Source organism: Bos taurus, chromosome 6 (assembly GCF_002263795.3).
Source record: "Bos taurus isolate L1 Dominette 01449 registration number 42190680 breed Hereford chromosome 6, ARS-UCD2.0, whole genome shotgun sequence".
Lineage (NCBI taxonomy): Eukaryota > Metazoa > Chordata > Mammalia > Artiodactyla > Bovidae > Bos > Bos taurus.
Window position 1 is genome coordinate 114230308 of NC_037333.1, and position 23656 is coordinate 114253963.

A 23656-nucleotide genomic window follows, 5' to 3' on the forward strand; every position below is an offset into this window, starting at 1 on the left:
ACTCCAACAATGAACCCATTATCCCATTAACTCCTTAAAGGCTTTATCTTTCCAAACCCAGGACTCACACAGTCCCTGGCACATAGTAAGGCCTTCAATGACAACCTGAGGAGTAAAAAAATTCATTCATGAATGTGTTCTAGAAAGATGAGAATTAAGGATGGCTTAGAGGCAAAAAGGTGTTACTAGTGGTAAAGAACCCGCCTGTCAATGTAGGAGACATAAGAGACAAGGTTTGATCCCTGGGTTGGGAAGATCCCCTGGAGAAGTAAGTGACAACCCACTCCAGTATCTTTGCCTGGGAAACCTCACAGACAGAGGAGCCTGGGGGGTAACAGTCCATGCGGTCACAGAAGAGTCGGTCATGACTGAAGCGACTTAGCACTTGAGGCCAAAAGAGACTGGAAGAAGACAGACCAGAAGTCTGAGAGGGACATACCTCTGGACGACTGTATCCTCAGCAGGATGTCTGTGATGACTGCCTTTTTCTCCCTGACAGTTGAGGTGAGATACTCGTGGTCCAGGAGTTCAAGAAAGAGACGAAGTTCAACTATTAACTCTTCCATTGCTGAAAATGAAGGAGAGGAGAGAAGGGTACCGTGAGACCCATCGATTTGCAAATGTCAGAATGAGTGCAGGCTTTTACTCAAAGCACTCTGTGTTTAGCTCGATGGATGACTCTGGTTTTCCAACACAAACACAGGTCATCTCAGAGATGCATGCATCATCTTCTAGACCGACTGCTCCTCGGTCGCTCCCTGCTCGGAGGCGACGGTATTCGGCTGGGAGGGCTCCAAAGCCGCAGTGCCGACAGATGGAGTCATGACTCGAGAGCCTGACACCATCATTTGGTGGTAACTGCATGATATTAAATTTCAGTGTCCAGGAGGATAGACGGGAGTTTAAAATGCCATATAGCTTTCAGACAACCACTAGGACGTGGTTTCAGAAACTCAACATCCAACCCTGTGCTTCTGCAGGGCTGGCTCCCTCCCCAGGAAGACTGAGCGCATTTACAGTTACAACAAGGGTCCCGGGGAGGACCGCGATGGCAGCTCAAGTCCTGACTTCCGTCACGCCTTTCATTTCTAGGGTTAAAGCAGATTCTCCCTCTGACTCCCACAGGACTGGACTGCAGGGCTGACGTCAGCGAGCTTCACCCCATGATGTGAACCTGTGAGAGACACCAACATTCTTTCAGGGCATCTGCGAGGTCAAACTATTTTCACGACACTGTGTCATCATTCACTATTTCCTGCACTAACGGTGCAAATGAAAGGGAGGGTAAGCTGTCGGCATCTTAGTGCAAATCAAAGCAGTGACACCCAACTGGACTCTCGGCCAATATATTCTTCACTTACACACTAGCAGTAAAAATAAATAAAATTTACAGAATGCTGCTTTCACTTAAGAGCCCCTTTGATGAAGCAGTAAAGATCACTGCTGTTATTAGATCTCGGCCCTGGAGGAAACCTTTTTAATATGCTGTGTGATGAAGCAGGAAGAATGCGTGACAAGTGTCTGAGCCGTGAGGTACACAGAGCCACTCTCTTCATGCAGCACCGAAGAAGAAATGAGAGAATTTGCGCTTCCAGGTGAAAATAAGAATTTCAAACACAGGCATCCACCACCAGGAGCATGATGGCTTTCCAACAGAGACTTTTCCAGTGAGATTAGGAATGACACCGAGGAACGTGATCTCCTGGTGTATAATGCAGTGTGTCCACATTCGGAAGATCTACGCAACTCAGGAAACCATCATGTCATAAAATCATGTGTGGGTAAAGACACAAGTAAGGTGCAGAATAAGCTGAAATGTCCTCATGTAACAGAGAAATCACCGACTCAATGGATATCAGTCTGAGCAAACTCCGGGAGATGGTGAAGGACAGGGAAGCCTGGTGGGCTGCAGCCCATGGGGTCGCAAGGAGTCAGACATGACTTAGCAACTGAACAGCAATAACTGAGAGCAAGTGCTCTCTGATACAGCGTCAGAGTCCACATTGCCACGAACCATTAAGAAACTACCACTCGCTGAGTTTCAGTGCAGTGTCAAAGAATATCCACAGTTTTCTGGAAAGGTACTAAAATATTCTGCAGTTTTCCGAGTACATATCTGTGTGAGGCCAGACTATCTTTATGTACTTCCACCAAAACAATGGTTCATAACAAACAAAGTGCAGACGCAGACACAAGAATCCAGCTTTCTTCCATTAAGCCAGACCCTGAAGATACGTGCAGAAACATAAACAATGCCACTCTTCCACACACTATATCACTTTGGTAAATGCAGTTACTTTGCATAAATATATTAATCAGATCAGATCAGATCAGTCGCTCAGTCGTGTCCGACCCTTTGCGACCCCATGAATCGCAGCACGCCAGGCCTCCCTGTCCATCACCAACTCCCGGAGTTCACTCAGACTCACGTCCATCGAGTCGGTGATGCCATCCAGCCATCTCATCCTCTGTCGTCCCCTTCTCCTCTTGCCCCCAATCCCTCCCAGCATCAGAGTCTTTTCCAATGAGTCAACTCTTCTCATGAGATGGCCAAAGTACTGGAGTTTCAGCTTTCATTCCTTCCAAAGAAATCCCAGGGCTGATCTCCTTTAGAATGGACTGGTTGGATCTCCTTGCAGTCCAAGGGACTCTCAAGAGTCTTCTTCAACACCACAGTTCAAAAGCATCAATTCTTCAGTGCTCAGCCTTCTTCACAGTCCAACTCTCACATCCATACATGACCACAGGAAAAACCATAGCCTTGACTAGATGAACCTTTGTTGGCAAAGTAATGTCTCTGCTTTTAATATCTCAAAAATCTTCCAGACTTAAATTCTAGTATGATAAATAGCCACAGATATAACCACACAAATAAAAAAAAAGCTCTTTGGGATTCTCAACACATATTTTGAAACCAAAAAGTCCTAAGCAAAAAAGTTCAAGAACCACTGGTCAATGGGATTCTTCCCAAATCTACTGAAGTCTACAACACCCTCCAGAAAAAAGGATCTTAACTGAGGCCACTCTTAGCTGCCAAAGTTCCCATCATTTTAGATAAGTGGGCAGAGAAATGGCAAATGAGTTCAGGGTAGGCAAGGTGTGTGCTCGGTGGTTCCCTTTTCCTGATTTCCCCTCCATGAAATGAAGAAGCCGGAAAAAGCCAGTCTTTAAGGTCTTTTTCATCAGGAAGACAATTTCCTAATGATTCTAAGTAGAAAACAATCTCATCTATACTTCAGAAATGAAGGGCTGCCAGTATTAATCATAATAGCCAAATATGTGGAAACAACCTCAATGTCCACCAATGGGTGAGTGGAAAAATAAAATGTGGTTCATTCTTACAATGATAAATGATCCAGCCTGAAAAAGAAAGGAAAGTCTGACACATGCTACACCATGGGTGAACTCTGAGGACATTATGCCAAGTGAGGTAAGCCAGTCACGAAAGGACGAGTACTGCATGATCCCACTTATACGAGGTCCCCAGAGCTGTCAAACAGCTGTCAAACAAGCTGTTGGTGTTTAGTTGCTAAGTCATGTCCGACTTTTTTGTGACCCCATGGACTGTGATCCGCCAGGCTCCTCTGTCCATGGGATTTCCCAGGAAAGAATACTGAAGTGGGTTGCCATGCCCTCCTCCAGGGGATCTTCCCTACCCAGGGATCGAACCTGCGTCTCCTGCGTTGTAGGCGGATTCTTTACCACTGAGCCAGCAGGGAAGCCCAGAACTCAAAGAGAAAGGAAGATAGTGGGTACCACGTGCTGGGGGAGGGGACGGAGAGTCAGTGTTGATGGGGACAGAGCTGCAGGTGGGCAGGATGAAAGTTCTGGAGCCGGATGGCACTCACGGTCACACACTTGTGAACGCCTATAATGACACTGAATTATATACTCAAAAAGGCTTAAAATGGGAAAATGGATGTTACATGTGCTGTTCAGTCACTAAGTCGTGTCCAGCTCTTTGCGACCCGATGGACTGCAGCACGCCAGGCTTCCCTGTCCTCCACTGTCTCCTGGAGCTTGCTCAAACCCATGTCCAGTGAGTAGGAGATGCCATCCAACCATCTCATCCTCTGTCGTCCCCTTCTCCTCCTGCCCTCAATCTTTCCCAGCATCAGGGTCTTTTCCATTGAGTCAGCTCTTCACATTAGGTAGGCAAAGTATCTGTTTATTTTACCACAATAGAAACAAAATCAACCTTGCCCAGAAATTCAAGGGCTGCCAATAGCTATAAGCAAAAAATGTTAAAAATGTTTATGGATCTATGTTACGCTGGCAGTACCCACTCTTCATCACCATCTGTATACTCCTTTATCAAAAATGCCTCTCGCATTTGCCCAATCATATTCATCCTGCAATTCTTCCCTGGGGTTTCACCTAGCAGCATCAGAATATCTGGAGGACTAAAGACAGCACCCGCCCTAACCCATCTCCCTGTGCTGCTTTCACAGAGCTCCCCTCGGGGATCCACTGCAGGGCCGGGGCTTTCCTGGAATCACCACTGGGATCCTGCCCAGTCCGTGCCCTGCAGACAACAGCACCCTCAACTACAAGCTGGACTCTGAACAGCATCTATACCACCGGGCCCAGCAGACCAGCCCCCAACCCCGCTCCCAGGTCATAATAGCTGGACCACCCTAGCTCAAGCTGGTCAGTCTTCCCTCTGTACATCTCGCCTGGGACTAGGAACTCTTAGCCAGTTGCGATCTCTTGAACTGAAGACGTGTGAACTCAGGAGCTACGGAGCTGCCATGCTTAGGCACATACATGCCGGAGTGTGAAAGTCATTAACAGAGGAAGAAAGAATGAAGTTACACCCTGAAGAGGACGTGCAGACATTCAGAGGCAAGAGAGAGGATGCGCCAGGCAGACAGGGTGCAGAATGGATTCCTGAGACCGTCCTGGAATTTTTCAGTTCCCTGTGAGCCTGGGCTGCTCACAGGGAACTGCCTCTGTGTGGGTATCAGTTCATTTCATCCTCATTACAATCCTGGGATACATAATAATCATCTCATTTTAAGGATGACATAATTTGGGGGAGTTACCCACTTTTCAAAAACAGAAATAGACTCACATTGCCTGAGATACCTGCGTCCTTCTCATAAATTTTCATTTCATTGTTTACTAAGCTACTGTGTGGTTTTCTTTTCACCTGAAACTGCATCCAAAAGATTCTCAAAGCAAAGCTCTTTTTTGCACCTCAGAAGGCAAAACATTCCCAGATCAGAGACCCGAAACCATGAGAAAAGTTCCACACATCTAGCATCTCCCACAGACTGAACAAACCACATGTACCCTTAACAGGCCCTTCAAACCCCTCTCCCCTAGCCTTCTCTAATTCAACATCCCCAGTAAGCTCCTCCCAACTCAACCCTCCCAAGTCACTAAATTCTTTCCTCTCTTACCAGTGGTGCCGATAACCAGGCGCTGACTGACCTTAAGATTTGTTTTTTCCTCAAAATAGCCAGTCAGCTGGTTAGGAGCAAGCTTTATGCTCTGCTTATCTCCCAGCACCTTACAGCTGCCTAGCAGCACAGGCCATGAAGAAACCACACAAGAATTCTTGATGGGCGAGTGACAGACAAAGTAGGGGAAGGAGCGCTTTCTGAGAACCTGTCGATGAAAGGCATTCTTCTCGGCATCTACATGGGACACTTTAATTCTCACAATAATGCTGTGAAGACTCACTCGGCCCCACAGACAGGGGGACCAGAGGCCAGGGCCCACTTGTTCCCCGACATGGCAGTCACAGGCACGGGACACTGTTCTAGCCCCTTTACATGCATGACTTCATGCAGGCTCCCAACAGTCCCAGGAGGTGCAAACTGGTCTCACACCATTTTATAGGTGAAGAAACTGAGGCTCAGAGGTGGCCTAAGGTTATGAAGCAAATAAGTGTCTGAGCCCCTCCTCCAGGTAACAATATGCTAACAGCCACACAGCTGGAATGGAGCAGGACAGGTCTGAACGCAGCTCTGACTCCAAAGGCCCTGCTCCGACTATTTCACGATAATCACGCCTTGATGACCTTCTGAGACAACCCTGGCCTGCTGAGCAGCGATGGCCATGAAATAAAAGAAAAAGATGTTATTGAAATGTTGATTCACAATGCTGTTAGCCTCAGCAGACTGATTCCGTCATATATGTACGTGAGTCCTTTCTTGGATTACTTTCCATTATGGTTCATTATAAGATATTGAATATAGTTCCCTGTGCTACACGGCAGGCCCTTATTAGTTACCTATTTTATGTATCGTAGTGTGCACATTTTAATCCCAAACTACTAACTTATCCTTCCTCCCTCCCTTTCCCCTGTGGTAACCATAAGTTTGTTTTCTATGTCTGTGAGTCTATTTCTGTTTTTGAAAAGTGGGTAACTCCCCCAAATCATGTCATCCTTAAAATGAGATGATTATTATGTATCCCAGGATTGTAATGAGGATGAAATGAACTGATACCCACACAGAGGCAGGCATTTCACAAATGGTAACTGTTACTGTTATTATAGCATACGCTCGCGTTATTAGAACTTCACTTTAAGCCTTTGGATCCATGAACACTTCAAGGGGACACAACCCACAACTTTGTTATCTTCTAAAACTAGGAAATCCTTAAATACCTACACATGGTGGAAGAAAAGTCTCGAAAGACTACTATGTACATATGCAAACAGATCTGAAACTAAGTGAAATAGACAATTTCACAGAAAAGAACAAAATTTACCAAATCGTTACAGAAACCTTATGCAGGCCAATTTCCATAGAGGAAGCAAAGAAAGTTAACAAAGAACTAGCCTCACAAAAAAGCACAAGACCCAGATAGTTTTACAGGGGAATTGTACCAAAGCTTAACCATCAAGATTACTACATACATTTTTCCAAAGGATGGAAAGAGATAAACAATTTTCAAACCCTTTCTTTCTTTAGGACCAGGTATAAAAACGATGCCTAACCCTGATGCAGATAACACCAAAAAGAAAACTAAAAGCCAACCTTACTTATAAATATCAATGCAAAACTCCTAAATAAAATGTTAGCAAACAGAAACCAACACAACACCTTAATAGCACACATGACAGAAGAAATCCGTTCCAGGAATGCGAGGATGGCTCCACATTAGAAGAGCTACTGATATCACTCACATACTAACAGAGCTAATGAGAAGATCAGATGATTCTCCCCACAGAGGATGACAACGCCTTCAAGAAAACTCAACACCCATTCCTGACTTAAGCCAATAAAATGGGAACTGATACACACTCCCTTAGTTTGATAAAACATACGCAGTAACTGTCATAGGCCGAATGCTTTCCGATTCTGCTGAAACCTAACCCCCAGTGCGGTGGTATTAGGAGGCAGGGCCTTTGGGAGGTGATCGGGTCCTGTGGCTGGAGCCCCCACAAACAGGATGAGTGACCTTACAAAAGAGACTCAAGAAAGCGCTCTTGGCCCCTTGTACCATGTGAGGTCACAGTGAAAAGTCAGCCATTTGCAACCCAGATGAGGCCCTTCATCAGGCTCCGACCAGGCAGGCACCCTGACCTTGGCCATCCAGCCTCCAGATCCACGAGAAACTCATTTCTGTTGTCTGTAAGCCACCCTGTGTGCGCTATTTTGTTCCAGCAGCCCAAACAGACTAAGACATCAACACACAACAAAAATTACATCTTCCTTAATGAGGAGACACTCCGGGCATTCCCAGTAAGGTCACAAACAAGTCAGGGAAGCCCATTTCTTCTACCGCTTTTAACACTGCGTTGGAATATTAGTCAATGGAATCAGAAACTTAAGAATGGAAAAGAATAAAATTGTCTCTGTGCACAGCTGATACGAAAGCATGCCTAGAGAACAGGAAAGAATCCACAATAAAAGGCAAAACTGTGACCGAAAAATGTTAATCAAGTAGGATATTCAAAACTGTTGCTTTTGCGTAGCATTCCGCCTGCAACGCAGGAGACCGGGTTCAATCTCTAGATCAGGAAGATCCTCTGGAGAAGGGAATGGCAATCCACTCCAGCATTCTTGCCTGGAGAATCCCCATGGACAGAGGAGCCCGGCAGGCTACAGTCCATGGGGTTGCAAAGGGTCGGACACGACTGAGTGACCAACACTAATATTTTATACCAAACAATAAGATATAAATAGAAGAGAAAATTCCATTTTAAAAGGTGACTTAAAACATAAGATACTTAATTTACCTTATGTAAAGCTGACATAAGGAAAATTTCAAAGCTCGTCTGAAAGACAAAGGAGTAACCTGAGCAAACAGAAAGCGCCCCTAGCCTTTGGGCAGAAAACTTAACATCAGGAAGATGTCAGTTCGTTCCAAGTTATCAGGTAAATTTAATGCAAGCCCAATACACATGTAACAAATGTTCTTTTGTTTTGTGTCTCAAACTAGACAAATCGAGTCTAAGACGTATAGGCAAAAATAAGAGATGTCTAAGACAATGAAGGGGGCCAGCCATATCCTCTACTAAAGCATAACAGAAAAGTTCTATCATTTAAATGGTGTTATACTGATACACAAATTCCCAATAAGATCCATAGTATGGAACAGAAGGTCCAGGAAGAGACCCATAGGATAGCCTATGTATCATAGGCTATATAGACATACAGCCTGTGATAAAGACAGTATCTCAAATCAGTGGGGAAAGATGGACCTCTTAAAAATTGGTGTCAGGACAACTAGTAACCATTTGGAGGGATAAAAAAAAGATAAAATTAAATACTTACATCAGACATAAGAAAAAAGGCTAAAGATACTTTAGAATCTAACTATGAAAAATGAAATCATTCAAGTCCCAGAAAAAAAATAGCAAGCAAATTCCTTTATAACCTTGGTGTGGGAAAAATTTTTCTAACTATGACTCAAAATCAGATGTAGAAGAAAAGACCAACTGATGAGCCTGTAAAAAGATAAAAGTCTGAGCCTCCAGGGTAAGGACCAAATTAGGGACCTCATCTCCTCCACCCGCCCTGCACAGAACTCATACAGACAGCGCATCCCATAAACTCCTGAGGGGGGCGGGGGGCGTGGCTGAGAATGCCTGGGCAGCCACGCACCTGCCCTTCACAGAGACTGTCTCCGGGGGCTGGGTCCACAGTCGGGACCCTGGAGCACTGGTTTCACAAAGGCCCACCTCACCCCTCTCTCTAAGGACTAGTGGGCAACACCGGAGACACCTCGGAAAATGCCCCACTACATTCTTCTTTTCAATGACTTCTCCTGACCTTGTAGCAGAATCTGAACTAGCCCCTGCTTATTTTTCCAGAGTTGGTTTTCCCCAACCCCTACCCTCAGCTCTTCTGAATGACTCACTTCCCACATAAACCAGGCTTGCTTTTGCCCTGGACCTCGGCTCACACTGCTGCGCTGCGCCTGAACCCTGGGTGTTTCTGTCTCCTCCCCCTACACACCCCTTTTACCAGCCACCTCTTACCTATCTGCCCTTGGAGACCCCAACCCACTTGCACTGCGAGCACTTCCCACCTTATGCTGTAACCACAGTTAATCCGTCTCTTCACCCGACACAAGGCAGGCTGAAGTCAGGGACCGTGTGTGACCTCTTTCTGTACCTAGAATGCTGAGCACATGCCTGACATGGGAGCTAGAACAATGCACGACCCTCAATATGTGTTTGGTGGATTAATTCACTTGCTCATTTCCAGATCTCCATAACAGACAAAATTCCTAAGATTTGAAGAGACAGTTGCAGGGAAAAATACCATGGATTGCCTTCTCATAGTCAGTGACTACACCGCCTATGGAGAGTCTTAGAACAAGCACACGGAAAGCAGGGCGGGAACGATTCTGGCAAGCTTGTCTTCTCAGGCAGTCTGGTCATCTCCTAGTCAGGGTCTGCTCTGCTGAGGCTGCACTGACACCACAGGAGAACACGCGGGGAGCCTCGGTGGGACAGAATGGGTGGCACCGAAGCCCAGGGGCCAGCGCTCAGCAAAGCACTTGCATATTTTCCCTTATAGGGCTGTAGTTGAGACTCTTCATGCAGACTCTTCCAAATATTTCCACAGCCTCTGCAGATAATCTAAATGGGCTGCCCAAAGGTTGAGCTGAGAAATCTCAGAAAAGCAGCACCACTTTAGATGTTGTCTGGCTGGAAAATTTCCCCCGGCCAGACCACGTCTAAAATTCCCTCAAACTCTAGCTGACCGCTGTTTGAGTAACCGGGTGACTCTGAGCACAGACCGCTAAGCCTCTGTGACTCCCGGTGCCCTCGTCTAGAACGTGGGGATAATAACAGTCCTGGGCTGCTTGGCAAGACCACAGTGGAGAATCCAGAAGCTGCTGTGAATAAAGGAAGGCCTCTGAGTTCAGGGACATCCAATCGAGGGTACTAGTTTAATCTGAGTCTGCAAAGAGAAAGTCAATAAATAAGGCCCCTACTCTACTTATCACAGTGTCTGAACTGGACTCAGGGCAACAAGGGCTTGGTTTCAGCACGGATTCTGAATCTTTAAAAGATTTATCAATATCCCAGAGCAAAGTCTGTGTCTTTAAAGGAGGAGGTGCGTGTATGTATGTTCTGAGTCCTAAGACTCTTCCCTTCTGGATTATACACAGCTGGCAAGAAGCCCCCTAAGGAATCAGTATAAAAATCCACAGGTTACATTCTTTCCAGAAATTATCGTGATTCTTAAGGGTCAGATTAATACAGGGATGGATTATGAAAGCCCTAACAAAAATATCCTGCTGTTTTGAAGAAAGCAAAAGACAAACCCTAGATTTGTTTTTTTATTAATCATGTTAATGTGTGTACCCTGACGACATCGTAGGAACCAGATTTCCTGATTCGTGAGCCTGATTCCTAAGTTGATATGAGACTTGACAAAAATCAAGCTGGTTGCTGAGAAGAGTTTTAAACATGGTATCAAGAGCGCATATTTTCATTCCACTTACATCAGTTCAATTTAATTCAGTAATAAGTTGTTAAATGTGACCTTGATTAAGACACTACAGTCGATGTCTTCAAAGGCAAGTCTCTGACATTCAAGAATCGCAATCTAGAGCAGCACATAAACACCTGGGCTCACGAGAGTCCCGAGTTGTCAGGAAAAGTGCCATCGATCGAGCTCCATCTTTGGAAAGGCAGTCCGTTCTGGCAGCGGCACTGAAGATGAAAAGGCACAGGGAGAGGCTGGGGCAGGAAGGGGTGTTCTCAACCAAGAAAACACGAAGAGACAGCTAAAGGGTAGATGAGAAAAACGCAAATCATTACTTACAATTAAAAGATTATAAAAAGTGCTCTACTTATTATAAGATTTTTAAAAAATATTTACTAAAACAACTCGCAAAAATACCTGAGGACCTAATTATAGAGCATGCAATGATAAGCAAAACAAACACAATCTTAACATTCACGTTGGAAAGAAAAACAGTATGCAAATAAATAAAAACAGCCAGAAATGATGGTGGGTACTATGAAGAAAGCTTCCACGGAGAATTTTAGGTCAGCGTTTCTTGCTCCTAATCCCTGCTCTCTGGGGTCCTCTGCTTTCTAACAACAGTGAAAAGGTGCAAACAACACAAGCGTCCACCAATGGATGAAACGAAAAGCGGCCTATCCACACAACGAAACAGGATTCAGCCTTTAAAAGGAAGGAGCTTCTGGACTTCCCAGTGGCCAAGTCGTTAAGACTCCGAGTGCCACTGCAAGGGTTACAGGTTCGATCCCTAGTCAGGGAACTAAAATCCATGCACCATGCAGCCCTCAAAAAAAAAAAAAAAAAAGGAACTTCTGACACATGTTACAACAGGGGTGAACCTTGAGGATACCAAGCTCAGTTAATAAGCCAGTCACGAGAGGACAAGCACCTAGGATTCCACTCAGGTGAGGCCCCAGAGGAGTCAAACTCCTAGAGACAGTAGGTAGGACGGTGGTTGCCAGGACCTGCGGGAAGGCGGTGGAAGGCTAGTGTTCAGCGGACGTGGAGTTTCAGTTTGGGAAATGGGAAAGCCCTGGAGATGGTGGCGGTGATGGCTGCACAGCAAAGTGAATGCAGTTAACACCACTCAACTATATAAACTTCAAAATGGCTAGAACGGTACACTTTATATTATATATATTTTACCACAACTTTTAATACAAAAATGAAAAAAAAAATAGCTCATTTTCCAAGCTCATAAACACACAAGGACTCCCAAGTGCTCACTGAATAAAGTTCTAACCTTGTGCAGCAGTAAACCCCAGTGAATCTGGCCCCGGTGTCCTTATAAGCTCACCACCTGCCACACTCCACCGCTTGAGCTTCAGTGCGGCCTGATCCAGCTGCCTCTCATTCTCAGAGCTTTCCCTGTGCTCCTGCCCACCCTCGGCAGCGCCGCTTTCTGCAACACCCTTGCCCCTGGCACTCACCTTCTCCTCCAACCGAGACTTCTGTAGGTGCAACCAGACGTCACCTCCGCAAAGCCTTCCCCCAAACCGACTCAGTGGAGAGGGAATGCCCCTCACCTGTCTACTTATTTGTCAGCTTCTCTATAAAACAGGAAAACTCCTCACTAGGCAAGGAACACTGAAAATTGAAAGGAAAAACCAGTACTATTCATAGCAGTAAAATACAGGCAATACTTAAGGATGAACTTAGCAAAACGTGTGTGAGATCTATAAACTGACAACTGTGAAGTTCTGCTGAGAACACTTGGTGAAGATCTGAGCAAAAGGAGAGATACTATAATCATCCATTTGAGAGGTTCTCCCCCAAACTAATCTATAGACTCAACACAATCCCAGCAGCTTTTTTTTAAAGAAAAACTGTATTGCAGTGATCACTGTAAAATGCATGAAAATTAAACAGATTAGAACAGCCAAACACTGGGGAGAAAAAAGCCGTGTTGGAGACCCCAAGTCCCCTCGTGTCAAGGCTCAGTTCCACCTACAACAACCAACCCGTGTGGTATTGTGTCTGGACAGATCAGAGAGACAGGGTTATGAATCCTCACTGAAGTCGTTTATTTCATATGCATCTGCATATACACTCATTAATCACTGGGTTAATGCAAATGTAAATCACAGCGAGATGCCCTTATACGTCAGAATGACCAGAATTCAGAAGACGGCTCATAGCAAACCTTGGCAGCAGAACCCTAGCTTTCCTGCAGGGGGTCCATGTGGTACAACGTCCCCGAACAGCCGGCAGTTTCTTAGAAAACCGAACAGACATTTACTGTTTGACCCAGGAATTCCCCTGGAAGGTATCTACCCAGAAGAAATTAGTGCACAGGTCTACACAAAAACAGCAGCTCTACTCATAATAGCCAATAACTGCACACAAGCTGAATAACCAATAAGAAACATGTGGGTAACAGCAAGTAACAACCAGCAACAAACATACGGGTCACAAACAACAAAGCACTCATACGATGGAATATTTCTTAGCAAAAACAGAAACTCACTACCCAATTGCATACCTCGGGTGAATCTCAAAGAAGGACGTAAGAGGACGGAGCGAGACGCAGAGGCAGACTCGCATGGTCCCACCTAAAAGAAGGACCTCAGTGAACAGTGAGGCACACGAAAAGGCAGACTTGCATGATCCCATTTTTAGGAAATTCTAGAACCAGCAAAACTAATCTGCAGTAACAGAAAGCAGCGGCTGCCTCGGTCTGAGCAGCTGATTCCTCTGTCTTCATAGCCTGGGACTCTGGGCTGAAGAGTTAGAGGCGGAGAATTAAGAATAAGAGAAAAAAAAACAACCCTAACTAGTCAAGGTGAAGTAAAATTAGAAGACGCTGTGTGTGTTTTATCTGATCACGCTTGGATACGTGAAGTTTTAAGAAAATCCAGGTAAATGGAATTTTAAGAAAAGATTCTGCCACCCAGCAGCAACAGCCAGGAGTGAGAACCCTGGACTGGGCTAGCGTACAGAGAGCTAGCTCTGCCTCTGCAGGGATGGAAGCAAGGTTCAGTCTCAGGCAAAGACAGAAAGCGCTAATGAACCAAGTTCTCTTCACGACCATAAAGCTGCACTGCACCTATATGCCCGAAAAAGTTTTCCTTCTGATCAGAGGAAGGAATAACAACAAAGGGGAAAGGAAAGGAAGACTGAACGGATAACGTGGCCTCGTTGAAACCACCACAGGCTTTCTCCGCAGGTCACTGGTGAGGTGGATGAGCTCAGCCCACACGCCTGGGAGGGAGGAGCACCCCAACCAGCTCTGGCTCCTCCCAGAGATGACAGAGACCCTACAGCGGGCAAGGTCAGAAGGAGACGTCTGGTACAGGAGTTCACGGACCCGCTCCATCAGGCATGGGGGGAGACCACGTGCTGCCCCGGTTCCCAAAGACCCTGCTGAGGAAGCGAAGACCAGGCCGGGGGCGAAGGGGAGGAGCCAGTCCCGGCCCCCAGGCCTGCATCCTCTGTCGGCATCCCTTCCGAGGTCAGCATCACACCGAGGTAGAGAGGAAATGAAGCGTTCGCGAACACGCCTGTCACCCTCCTGGTGGAATTCTCACCCCAAGTGCTTCTCCCCTGCAGCTCTGGGGTCACAGATGTAGCCCTGGAAGCCCTGGAAGGAACAGGGACTTCCAGGCTCGAGTCCAGCTGAAGGCACACCTGTGTCTGGGTGCTTCCTGTGGCACCACCCTGCCTTAAAGCCCTTGGAGACGGTGCCAATTCAGGCCACTGGGCACAAAAGGGGCCCTGGCACCATCCCCAAATAGGGAAGCACCACTTAGAGTGCTGACTCACCAGCCACAACCTAAAGGTTGAGAGTTATGTGTTTTACTCGGTGGAAACTCTTAGGACTTCAAGTCCGGGGACAGCATCTCTCAAGTGATGCTCAGAGAACTGCTCTGAGGAGGCGAGGGGAGGAGCCAGGTTATATAGAAGTCTTACAACAAAGGACAGGTAGTCTGGACATCAAAAGATTACGGTTAATTAAAGAAAACCAGGTATCCCAAGTTGAGGAAGTTAGCGTTTTTCTGTGTGTGGGACGACGCCAGAGTGAGCTCACTAAAGCCACTCCTTCCATGTCCGCGTCTCAGCAGTCTGGGCCAGTGTCCTGTGATTTTCACACCCTGCGATCCTCAGTGCTCTCTGCTGCCTGATGGCAGGGATCCGTCTCCTTCCTGAGCACCCTTACTGCTGCTGCTGCTGCTGCTAAGTCGCATCAGTCGTGTCTGACTCTGTGCGACCCCATAGACGGCAGCCCACCAGGCTCCCCCGTCCCTGGGATTCTCCAGGCAAGAACACTGGAGTGGGTTGCCATTTCCTTCTCCAATGCAGGAAAGTGAAAAGTGAAAGTGAAGTCGCTCAGTCGTGTCGGATTCCTAGCGACCCCATGGACTGCAGCGCACCAGGCTCCTCTGTCCCCTTAGGACCTCGAAATTCACATTCGGAGGGCCAGAATCGCTGAGGACTGCGACGGCCTTGTTTACTGCTAAGGCAGGAACAGTCCACTTCTCAAAAGACACGGAGGCCTCTCAAAGAGGAATGAAAGCCTGCCCTCCCTGCCAGCCCATGCTGCAGCCATGAGCTGCCCAGTCGGAACACTAAGGCTCCGCAGATGTCCAGAGTGACCACGGGAACAGCAGGCCTCGGGGACAAGGAAGCAGCGAGAGTCCAGGGTAAGAAAGCCACTCACTCCCCAAGCGGGGTGGAGTGGGGAGGCCCAGGGTCACCAGGCCGCGCTGCCAGCTGTGAGACATCATGTTTGCCACAATGGAGACGAGAGCTGTTTCCCATGAAATGCCACTGTGTCACACTTCCCACTAGATTAACTGCATCTCTCTGGCCACTATTTGATGTGAATTTAAAAAGCTTGACTTAATTAAGTCATGTGAAAATAGACCCTTGGATCTGGTGGGTACAGCGGAGGCAGAGGCTTCCCGGAGGCTAACAGAACCTCTAAGACTTTAGACCTTCCCAGTGGGCAAGCTCAACAGCCTACTTGTCCCCAGAACTGTCCCAGTGACAGACGGAAATGGTGACGCCTCGGCATGCTGGCTTTCCTTCTCGGCCCTTCTAAAGCTCTGCAACCACAGCGCATCTTAAACCTCTCCCTTGACCCCGGCCAGCTGTGCTGAATTGCAGACCATCAGTCAAGGAAACTGGAGAAGGAAATGGCACCCCACTCCAGTACTCTTGCCTGGAAAATCCCATGGGCAGAGGAGCCTGGTAGGCTGCAGTCCATGGGGTCACTAAGAGTCGGACACGACTGAGCGACTTCACTTTCACTTTTCACTTTCACGCATTGGAGAAGGAAATGGCAACCCACTCCAGTATTCTTGCCTGGAGAATCCCAGGGACTTGGGGAGCCTGGTGGGCTGCCGTCTTTGGGGTTGCACAGAGTCGGACACGACTGAAGCGACTTAGCAGCAGCAGCAGCCACCTTAAAGGGAGTTATAAGGATTCAACAAAGATAACAGGTAACTTTCCAGTACAGAGCATTCACAGCACACAGTTAGCTCTCAATAAACCACAGATCTTCCTCCTCCAGAGAAACTGAGTCTAGTCTCCCTCCTATACTCTGTGAAACATCAGTAAACCTAACGGGAACTGCTCTTCCAAACACATCATTCAGAAACATTAACAACAATGTAATTTGCATGATTGACACTGTCATTTCATAAACAGAAAACTCTCAGGAAGGATAAACAACTGACCTAAGGACAGAAAACTCCAACCAGGCCCCCTTCTCGCCCCAGAAAGGCTCGCAACTCAGCTCATCTCTTCCAGCTCTGCCCCCTACCCCTGTAATCTGTCCTCCACCCTCAAACATTTAAGGAAAACACAGACAGACAGAGAAGGAGCAAATGTCATAAAATGTTTGGAGAATCTGGGCGAAGAGCTTACAAGAATTCTTTGCACTGTTTTTGCAACTGTCCTGTAAGTCTGACTTATTTCAAATAAAAGAGGTATAAAAGAAAAACCAAAACCCAGTCTCTCCCTCTGTGAACCCACCCGGTCTCCCCCCAGCCAACCTGGGGACAACCCCCATTAAGCCCATCCCTCTTTTCATGAAACATTAATGAGCCCTTGACTTTCTTTCTGTGCTTGGCAGTGGGAATATTAAAAAAGAAAAGTATTCATAGCCAACAGTCTGTCCTTACACGGTTCTCGACTGAATGGAAAGGAGATACACACAGCGGAGAATTTTTAAGCAACGTGATGAGCATCTTACAGGGGGAGCAGAGCTACGGAGTCAGGCTGATAGGACGCGGAACCTCCTGAAGTGACCCACGAGCTGTCCTGCACCTGAGGGCGTGCCCGGCACAGCACTCACAAAGCTCCAACCAGCACACAGATCGGTTCCCTGACCAGCCGTCTCCTAAGGGTTGGCCCTAGAGCCTCACAGAGCACCTACCACAACAGGAACGTGCGTGCGGCTCAAGAAGGGGTGGCTGAGCGAGTAACGAGGACAAGAACAGCTGTCAGTCAACGTGCAAGAAGGGGATACAAATGGGCAGCAGATACGCAAGCTGTGCTCTCTTGTTGGAAGCAAGGGTTCACAAGCACCCCCTCCCTAAGAAGGGCAGAAGTCGAAACATGCCCCACTCTACTCAACACACTTGTGAGTTACCGGCACAGAGTAAATCTCATCATTAACAAACCGAATATACCCCGAATGAGCCCCAGTCTCTGACGGAATCCCCTCCTCCGCCCATACCATCCCCAGGGCAGAGGCAGGCTGGCCAGTGATGCCAGAGAAGGGAGAAACACAGAAGGAGCCCTGGGCTTGGGATGTTTCTGAATCAGAGACAGCAAAAAGGGGCCTGACTGACAGTGGCCACCACAGGGAATATGGTCTTCTAAAAAAAAAAAAAAAGTGTGCATGTGCGTGCATGTGTGTGCACGCGTGTGTGTGCGTGTGCGCGTGTGTGCACGCACGTGTTGTGTGTGTGTGTTTAGAGTGCAGGAGGGCTCAAGAATTCAACAGGCCTGATCAAGAAGCCTAACAGTGATTAGTAAATGACACAGCCAAAAAGCACCTGGCTGTGTCTCGTTATTCGTGGCTTAAACTGCCTTCAAACTCCCGTACGTCTGAGCCATAGCAAACACCTCCCACAAGGCTGCCAGGGGAACAGCTAACTGACACATTTGGCCAGGAATGAGCTCTCAATATCAAATTAACACTGAATAAATCCTAACTTCCTAGACCTTCGAGAATGACATTCGTGACAATTACAAGGATGGCTCCAAAAATCTGGAATGCTGCGAGGAGGAAGAACTGTGAAAGATCACATGTCCAAACGCCTCCCAGCCTACCTGTCAGAGAACCAGAGCACTGACAGTCCGAATCAACGCCTCCGTTCCAGTTTACTCAGCAAACCGTCCTTCACGGGGATGTCTGGGCTAACTGGCCATTGATTTCCGGCCCCTGAAAGCGTGTGCTAAAATAAGGGATGAGACCCAGACGTGGCCAGAAATGGCCAGATGCTAGGAAACCAAGACAGACTGAGTCAAGCGCGGGGCGGGATGAGGACGGGAAAGCAGGTCCCCCTCAGGGAACGATGACTTCACGTCTGCCCGCGAGGCGGGCAGCTGTCACCAAGGGCCACCTGCCCCCACTCCCTCTGAGGAGGTTCTAACCAAAGCTGCCTTTGAAAAGAAATATAAATATGCCACACAGAACTCCCTTCTGAAAGAATGCCTGGCAACCAGCAAGAATCGGTAGGCAAGGACGTCCCCGGTGGGCCAGCGGCTAAGACTCTGTGCTCCCTAGGCAGGGGGCCCACACGCCACAACACAGCCAAATAAATAAATAAATGTGTTTTGTTTTTTTTTTTAAAAAGAAACTGTAAGCACAACTTTTAAAACTGTACAAGCCTCCATAATTGTGTACACACTGCCACACTTCAACTCGGGCCTGCTGTTACATGGCAAGGACGCACCAATTCATCAGAACAAGAGACTGGACGACGGGGTGACGTTATGCAGGAATGGGAGGAGGTGCGCGTCACGGGCAGAGCAACAGCTCCAGACGCAGCCTGGCTCCAGTGCTACCGTGAGCAGGCATCAGGGTCAAAGGCAAATTCGCTTCTCTGGTCCTGTTTCTGACTCATCCAGACGGGAGAGGCTGGACACGGTGACCTCGGTGCCATCTAGCTCCGCCATCCCAGCTACTGGCCCAGATTTCAGTACTCACCTCCCAGCTGGTACACAGAAGCGTCTCCCTTGTAGCAAGAGCAAACGTCTGTGTTAAATGCAGTCTGAGGCCTACTCTTCAAGCACAAACACAGTCAGGTAACGTTATACGCTTTCGAGGCAAATTCACAAGTGAGATGTGAGAGGGAGCCATCTGTCCGAGTCTGCCTCGCGGGAGGTGGAAGAGGGGCTCGTGTAGTACAACTGATGCACCTGTCACAATGGAACCTTCTCTGTTCTCATGCCCGTCCCTGACTTCCTTCCGACATCCAGTTTCAGGTATCACTGACTTTTCCAAGGCTTTCCGCCACAGTTAAAATACCCAGCACAAGGGACGAAGAGGTCCCTGTTCCCACCACCTTCATCTCTCCTTTTGCAGAATGATACAATTCCCAGGCTAAAAGAGGACCTCACCGTGGCAATGGCAAAGCTGACCTCTGCTGGGTCAGCAGGAGCCGCAGCAACACCATGCCTCAGGCTGCAGTCCTGCCGGGCCTCGGGGCCGTCACCCCGATGAGACAGCTGAGGGGGAAGGAGGAGGGAAGGGAAGGCGGGCAGGACGGCTGGGCAGGCAGGAGAGGACCTCCGATGACTGAGCCGTCCAACCTCGAGAGAGAGGCAGGGAACGTGCACACTCCTTCAGGTTGAATGGTGTAGCTCTGTTACTCTTTTTTCTAAACACTGGAGTAAACTCTTAACTTAAGACAAAACAGAAGGAGATCTCTTTAATAAATGATCGTCTCTGGTGTGCAGGGTCGTGCCTGGGTAATCATTTAGAAAAATCCAATTTGTGCTGGAAGTGTCACGCTTCCATGTAAACAAAGTCCCAGGGCCTCTGCAGCAGGGTTCACCTCTCATTCACATCAATAATACACATGATGGACAATGAAAGACGGCTTGTGTTTGCTTCTGTAATTAAACAAAAACATCACCCAGATTTGAAGGACAACAGAGAAGACAACCTTTCGACAGCTCAGCTTCAGAATCTGGGTGGTGCAAATAAACTCTGATGCTTCCAAAACAATCAGCAACCTGACCTTACCAACTGCTACAGGAGCAACCCCTCTGGACCAGGAAGAGATGAGACAGAGCTCAGCTGTTGGTGGGGGAGGGGTGCAGCCAGTCTCAGACCCCAAACCCTACAGATGGCCAAATGCCTAAATCCACACCCACCTCACCATCTGCTCCCCCGTCATTCAAATTCAAAATTAATAAGCCAGCTGTTAGAGGGCAGGGTCGTGGCTGCGTCTGTTATTCTAAAATAGTGTATAACGCCCGGCCACACAGAGCCACTCCTCACTAGCTCCGAGCCGTACCTGACACAGGAGCCTGAAGTTCTGGATGGAGAATATAAAAGAGAAACTGTAACTCTCTGGTTTGATTGATTTTTTTTTTTTTTTTCCTAAGTTACTGTTCTTCCAACGTCTTCTCTGGTCTTACTTGGTTTACAAAATTCAGGAGAAAACTCAGGCACTGTGAAATATAAAAGCATTGTGGAGAATGGCCACCCTCTCGGGACACAGGACTATGAACAGCATTTTATCTGCTGGGTTATTTGTTTTCGCCTGCGCCTGTGACACCAGAGAACGGTCTCCCCCTTGCTGTTACAGATTCAGAGTTGAGGCAGATGGCTTCAGCAGCAAACAGGATGTGTGGTGAGCAGTTAAACAGGCTCTGGGAAGACAGACAGAGGTACTGATCCCAGCTCTACCTGGGTGTGTGTGTGTGTGTGTGTGTGTGCGCGCATTCAGTCGTGTCCGACTCTCTGGGACCCCATGGACGGTAGCCCACCAGGCTCCTCTGTCCATGGGATTCTCCAGGCAAGAATACTGCAGTGGGTTGCCATTTCCTTCTCCAGGGGAATCTTCCCGATCCAGGGATGGAACCCACATCTCTGGCATCTCATGCATTGGCAGGCAGATTCTTTACCGCTGCGCCACCTGGGACGGCCCGGTGATGCTATCTGAGTGACCTTGGGCAAATCACATTCTTGTGCCCCGAGCTTTGCTCTTATCTGCCCAGGAATTTGTCAGCCTGGGATTCTAGGCTCCAGCAGCTCTTCACATAGCACACACGGCAGCACCGCATCCCTCCATGAGAAGTTGGGACTCTCGGCTGATCTCCTGCAGGGCCCGTCTCCGTGAGTGCACTCCAGCCCCATGCCTCCCTCCAGGTGACAGAGCTGGGGTGAAAAGCTGTTGGCAGCCACCCGCATGACCAAAGCTGCTGACACTCTCCCCATTCCCTTTCAGAGAGCTTTAGCCAAAAGCATTTGTCATGATGTGGCAGAAGGAAGAACAGGGTTTTCAGCCCATCCATTCAACAAGTATTGATTAATCCACGTGCTGGGCCCTGGTGACATAGCAAGTGAACGCAAGAGACAGTCATCTCGGCCTTGGCGGAGGTGCGGAGGAGGAGACAGACAAACCAAACGACACCTTAGAGAGTGAGAAATTCTCCAGAAAAGAAGTGCAGCAGGAAAGAGGAGAAGGGATGTGTCCACCGCATGGGAAGGCTCATGTCATGAAATATACGTAGGGAACAGGCACCGGGGGAGGGATAGACAGACTGAAACCAAAGCCTTTGCAAGGTGACACCCTCCTCCCCTCCACCCTTCCCTCCTCAAAACGGTGGGGAAAGCGTGTGTCTGCTGAGCAGGGACGGGACCCATCACATTAGGGCAAGGTTCTAAGACGGCTTCGGATTTCAGGTGTCTTATAGCCCAAGTTGTGCATTTCAAGGCAAAGTCTCTACACCATATGGCCGATGGCTGAATGCCATTTTTTTTTTTATGAGGAACATTTAAATATGGGTAGATGTGTGTGTCTGTGTGACTGCTTTGTGCCCGCGCCCACACAGACGGGGTAACAGACGGTCCCTGTTTTGCTGCATTTGCCAGCTTGCGGTAAAGAGGCTTCCACGCCTGTTCTAATTGTTTATAAATAGCACAAACACCCAAATGTGCAGATTAAGCCAAGCTGTGCCTTCAGCCACTGCTGCCATGATGACAGCAAACGACAACAGGCCAAATCAGAGGGCTGTCAGACAGACGCACGAGAAGGCCGATCTCGGGGGACACGTGAGGAACAGGAGGCAGCAGCTCGAGGCACCCACAGCCTGCACTTTGCCCTCGGGTACTCCCTGCTTCCTGCGTGTCCTTGCTCCATCGGCTCGGACGACGCTCACGTCGGTTGCTGAAGGTGCCGTGCTTTCTATTATAACCAGAGCCCACTTCCTCAGCGCCGGCCGCGGTCTGCAGGCCTGCGGCAGACACAGCAGAGGGTGGGTGCAGGGCCTTCCGTCTCGGAGATCCCCGCCACAGCCCAGACTAAGAGCCAGAAAATATCTGAGCGGGAGGCGGAAGAGCCCACCACTCTCCGTCCAAAAAGTCCGCACAGACAAGTCAGAAAAAGGAGCCACAAACGCGCAACGAACCACTCAGCCTCGCTGACGCTCAAAAACGCAAAGTAAAACACACCGTCTTACGTGTCACATCTACAAGCCACGGCTTCAAATGATCACACAGCATCAGTGAGGACGCAGGAAGCGGGCCGCCCCTGTGCACTGCTCACGAGGATGTGGGCGGAGACCACCTTTGCAATGAACAATATGGCTCGACGATCAGACCACACGTGCGGTCATGTCCTGTCATCTTCTCACTCCCAGAACCATGTTCCAGGAAAATAATCAGAGATGCACACCCAGCTCTACAAACAAGCGTTTTCATGACCTATAATGGCACTGTGAATTGTAAACTTCACATTTCTAACGTCGCATAAACCTTTAAGTCACAATTTGAGACAATTATGAATCACATTCTCAAAGAATGTTTTAGTGATATGATAAAAATGCTCACTGGTATTTGTTGAATAAAAGAGATTTCAAAAATACACAATATCCATTTTATTCTTTAAAATATATACATACTTACTAAAGCTTAGAAAAGAAAAGGACCTCTTGTCAGGGGTCCCCACAAGCACCCCCAGGCTCAATGGTCAGCTGGGAGGACTCACAGGGCAGCAGACAGACACATGCAAGAGCTGCGAGGCTTTTGTTTCGTTCTCTTAAATTGGTCACGCTGTGCAGCATGCGGGGCCTTAGGCTCCAACCAGGGATCGAACCGGTGCCCCCTTCCCGTGGAAGCGTTGAGTCTCAGTCACTGCCCCAACAGGGGCGTCCCCCAGAGCTGTGGTTTATCACAGCCGGAAGGTACAAGGCAGCTCGGGCAAGCCACGGGGCGCAGAGGGCGAGACCCGGGGAGACCAGGCGTGAGCTCCCAGGAGCCCCCTGTGGAGCCACACAGCGACAACACATGTGACGCGCCCCCCCCGAACCTGGGAAGCCCGCGGAGACCCAGTGCCAGGGGTCTGACTGGGGCTGGCCACACGGGCCCGCTCTGCCTGGCACATCAAACCCGGGCTCCCAGAAGGAAAGCCTGTGTTTAGGGCTTCCCCGGTGGCTCAGTGGTAAAGCACCCGCCTGCCAATGCAGGAGACGTGGCTTTGATCCCTGGGTCGGGAAGGTCCCCTGGAGGAGGGCATGGCAGCCCA

The 23656-nt window shown here is 48.4% G+C and overlaps 1 protein-coding gene across 4 annotated transcripts in view; it reads right to left on the reverse strand.

The window, feature by feature from the left end:
* AFAP1 (actin filament associated protein 1) overlaps positions 1-23656 on the reverse strand; it is a 149670-nt gene that overhangs the window by 96161 nt on the left and 29853 nt on the right. For 2 of the 4 annotated variants that reach the window (NM_001206044.2, XM_024993299.2), the window contains exon 2: positions 440-568. In NM_001206044.2, the coding sequence (NP_001192973.1) occupies positions 440-566 (127 nt within the window). In that variant the 5' untranslated portion in view covers positions 567-568. Of the gene's footprint in view, positions 1-439; positions 569-11044; positions 11206-12376; positions 12471-23656 lie in introns of those variants that run through there. The other 2 variants (XM_059887568.1, XM_059887569.1) reach the window with 2 other exon arrangements.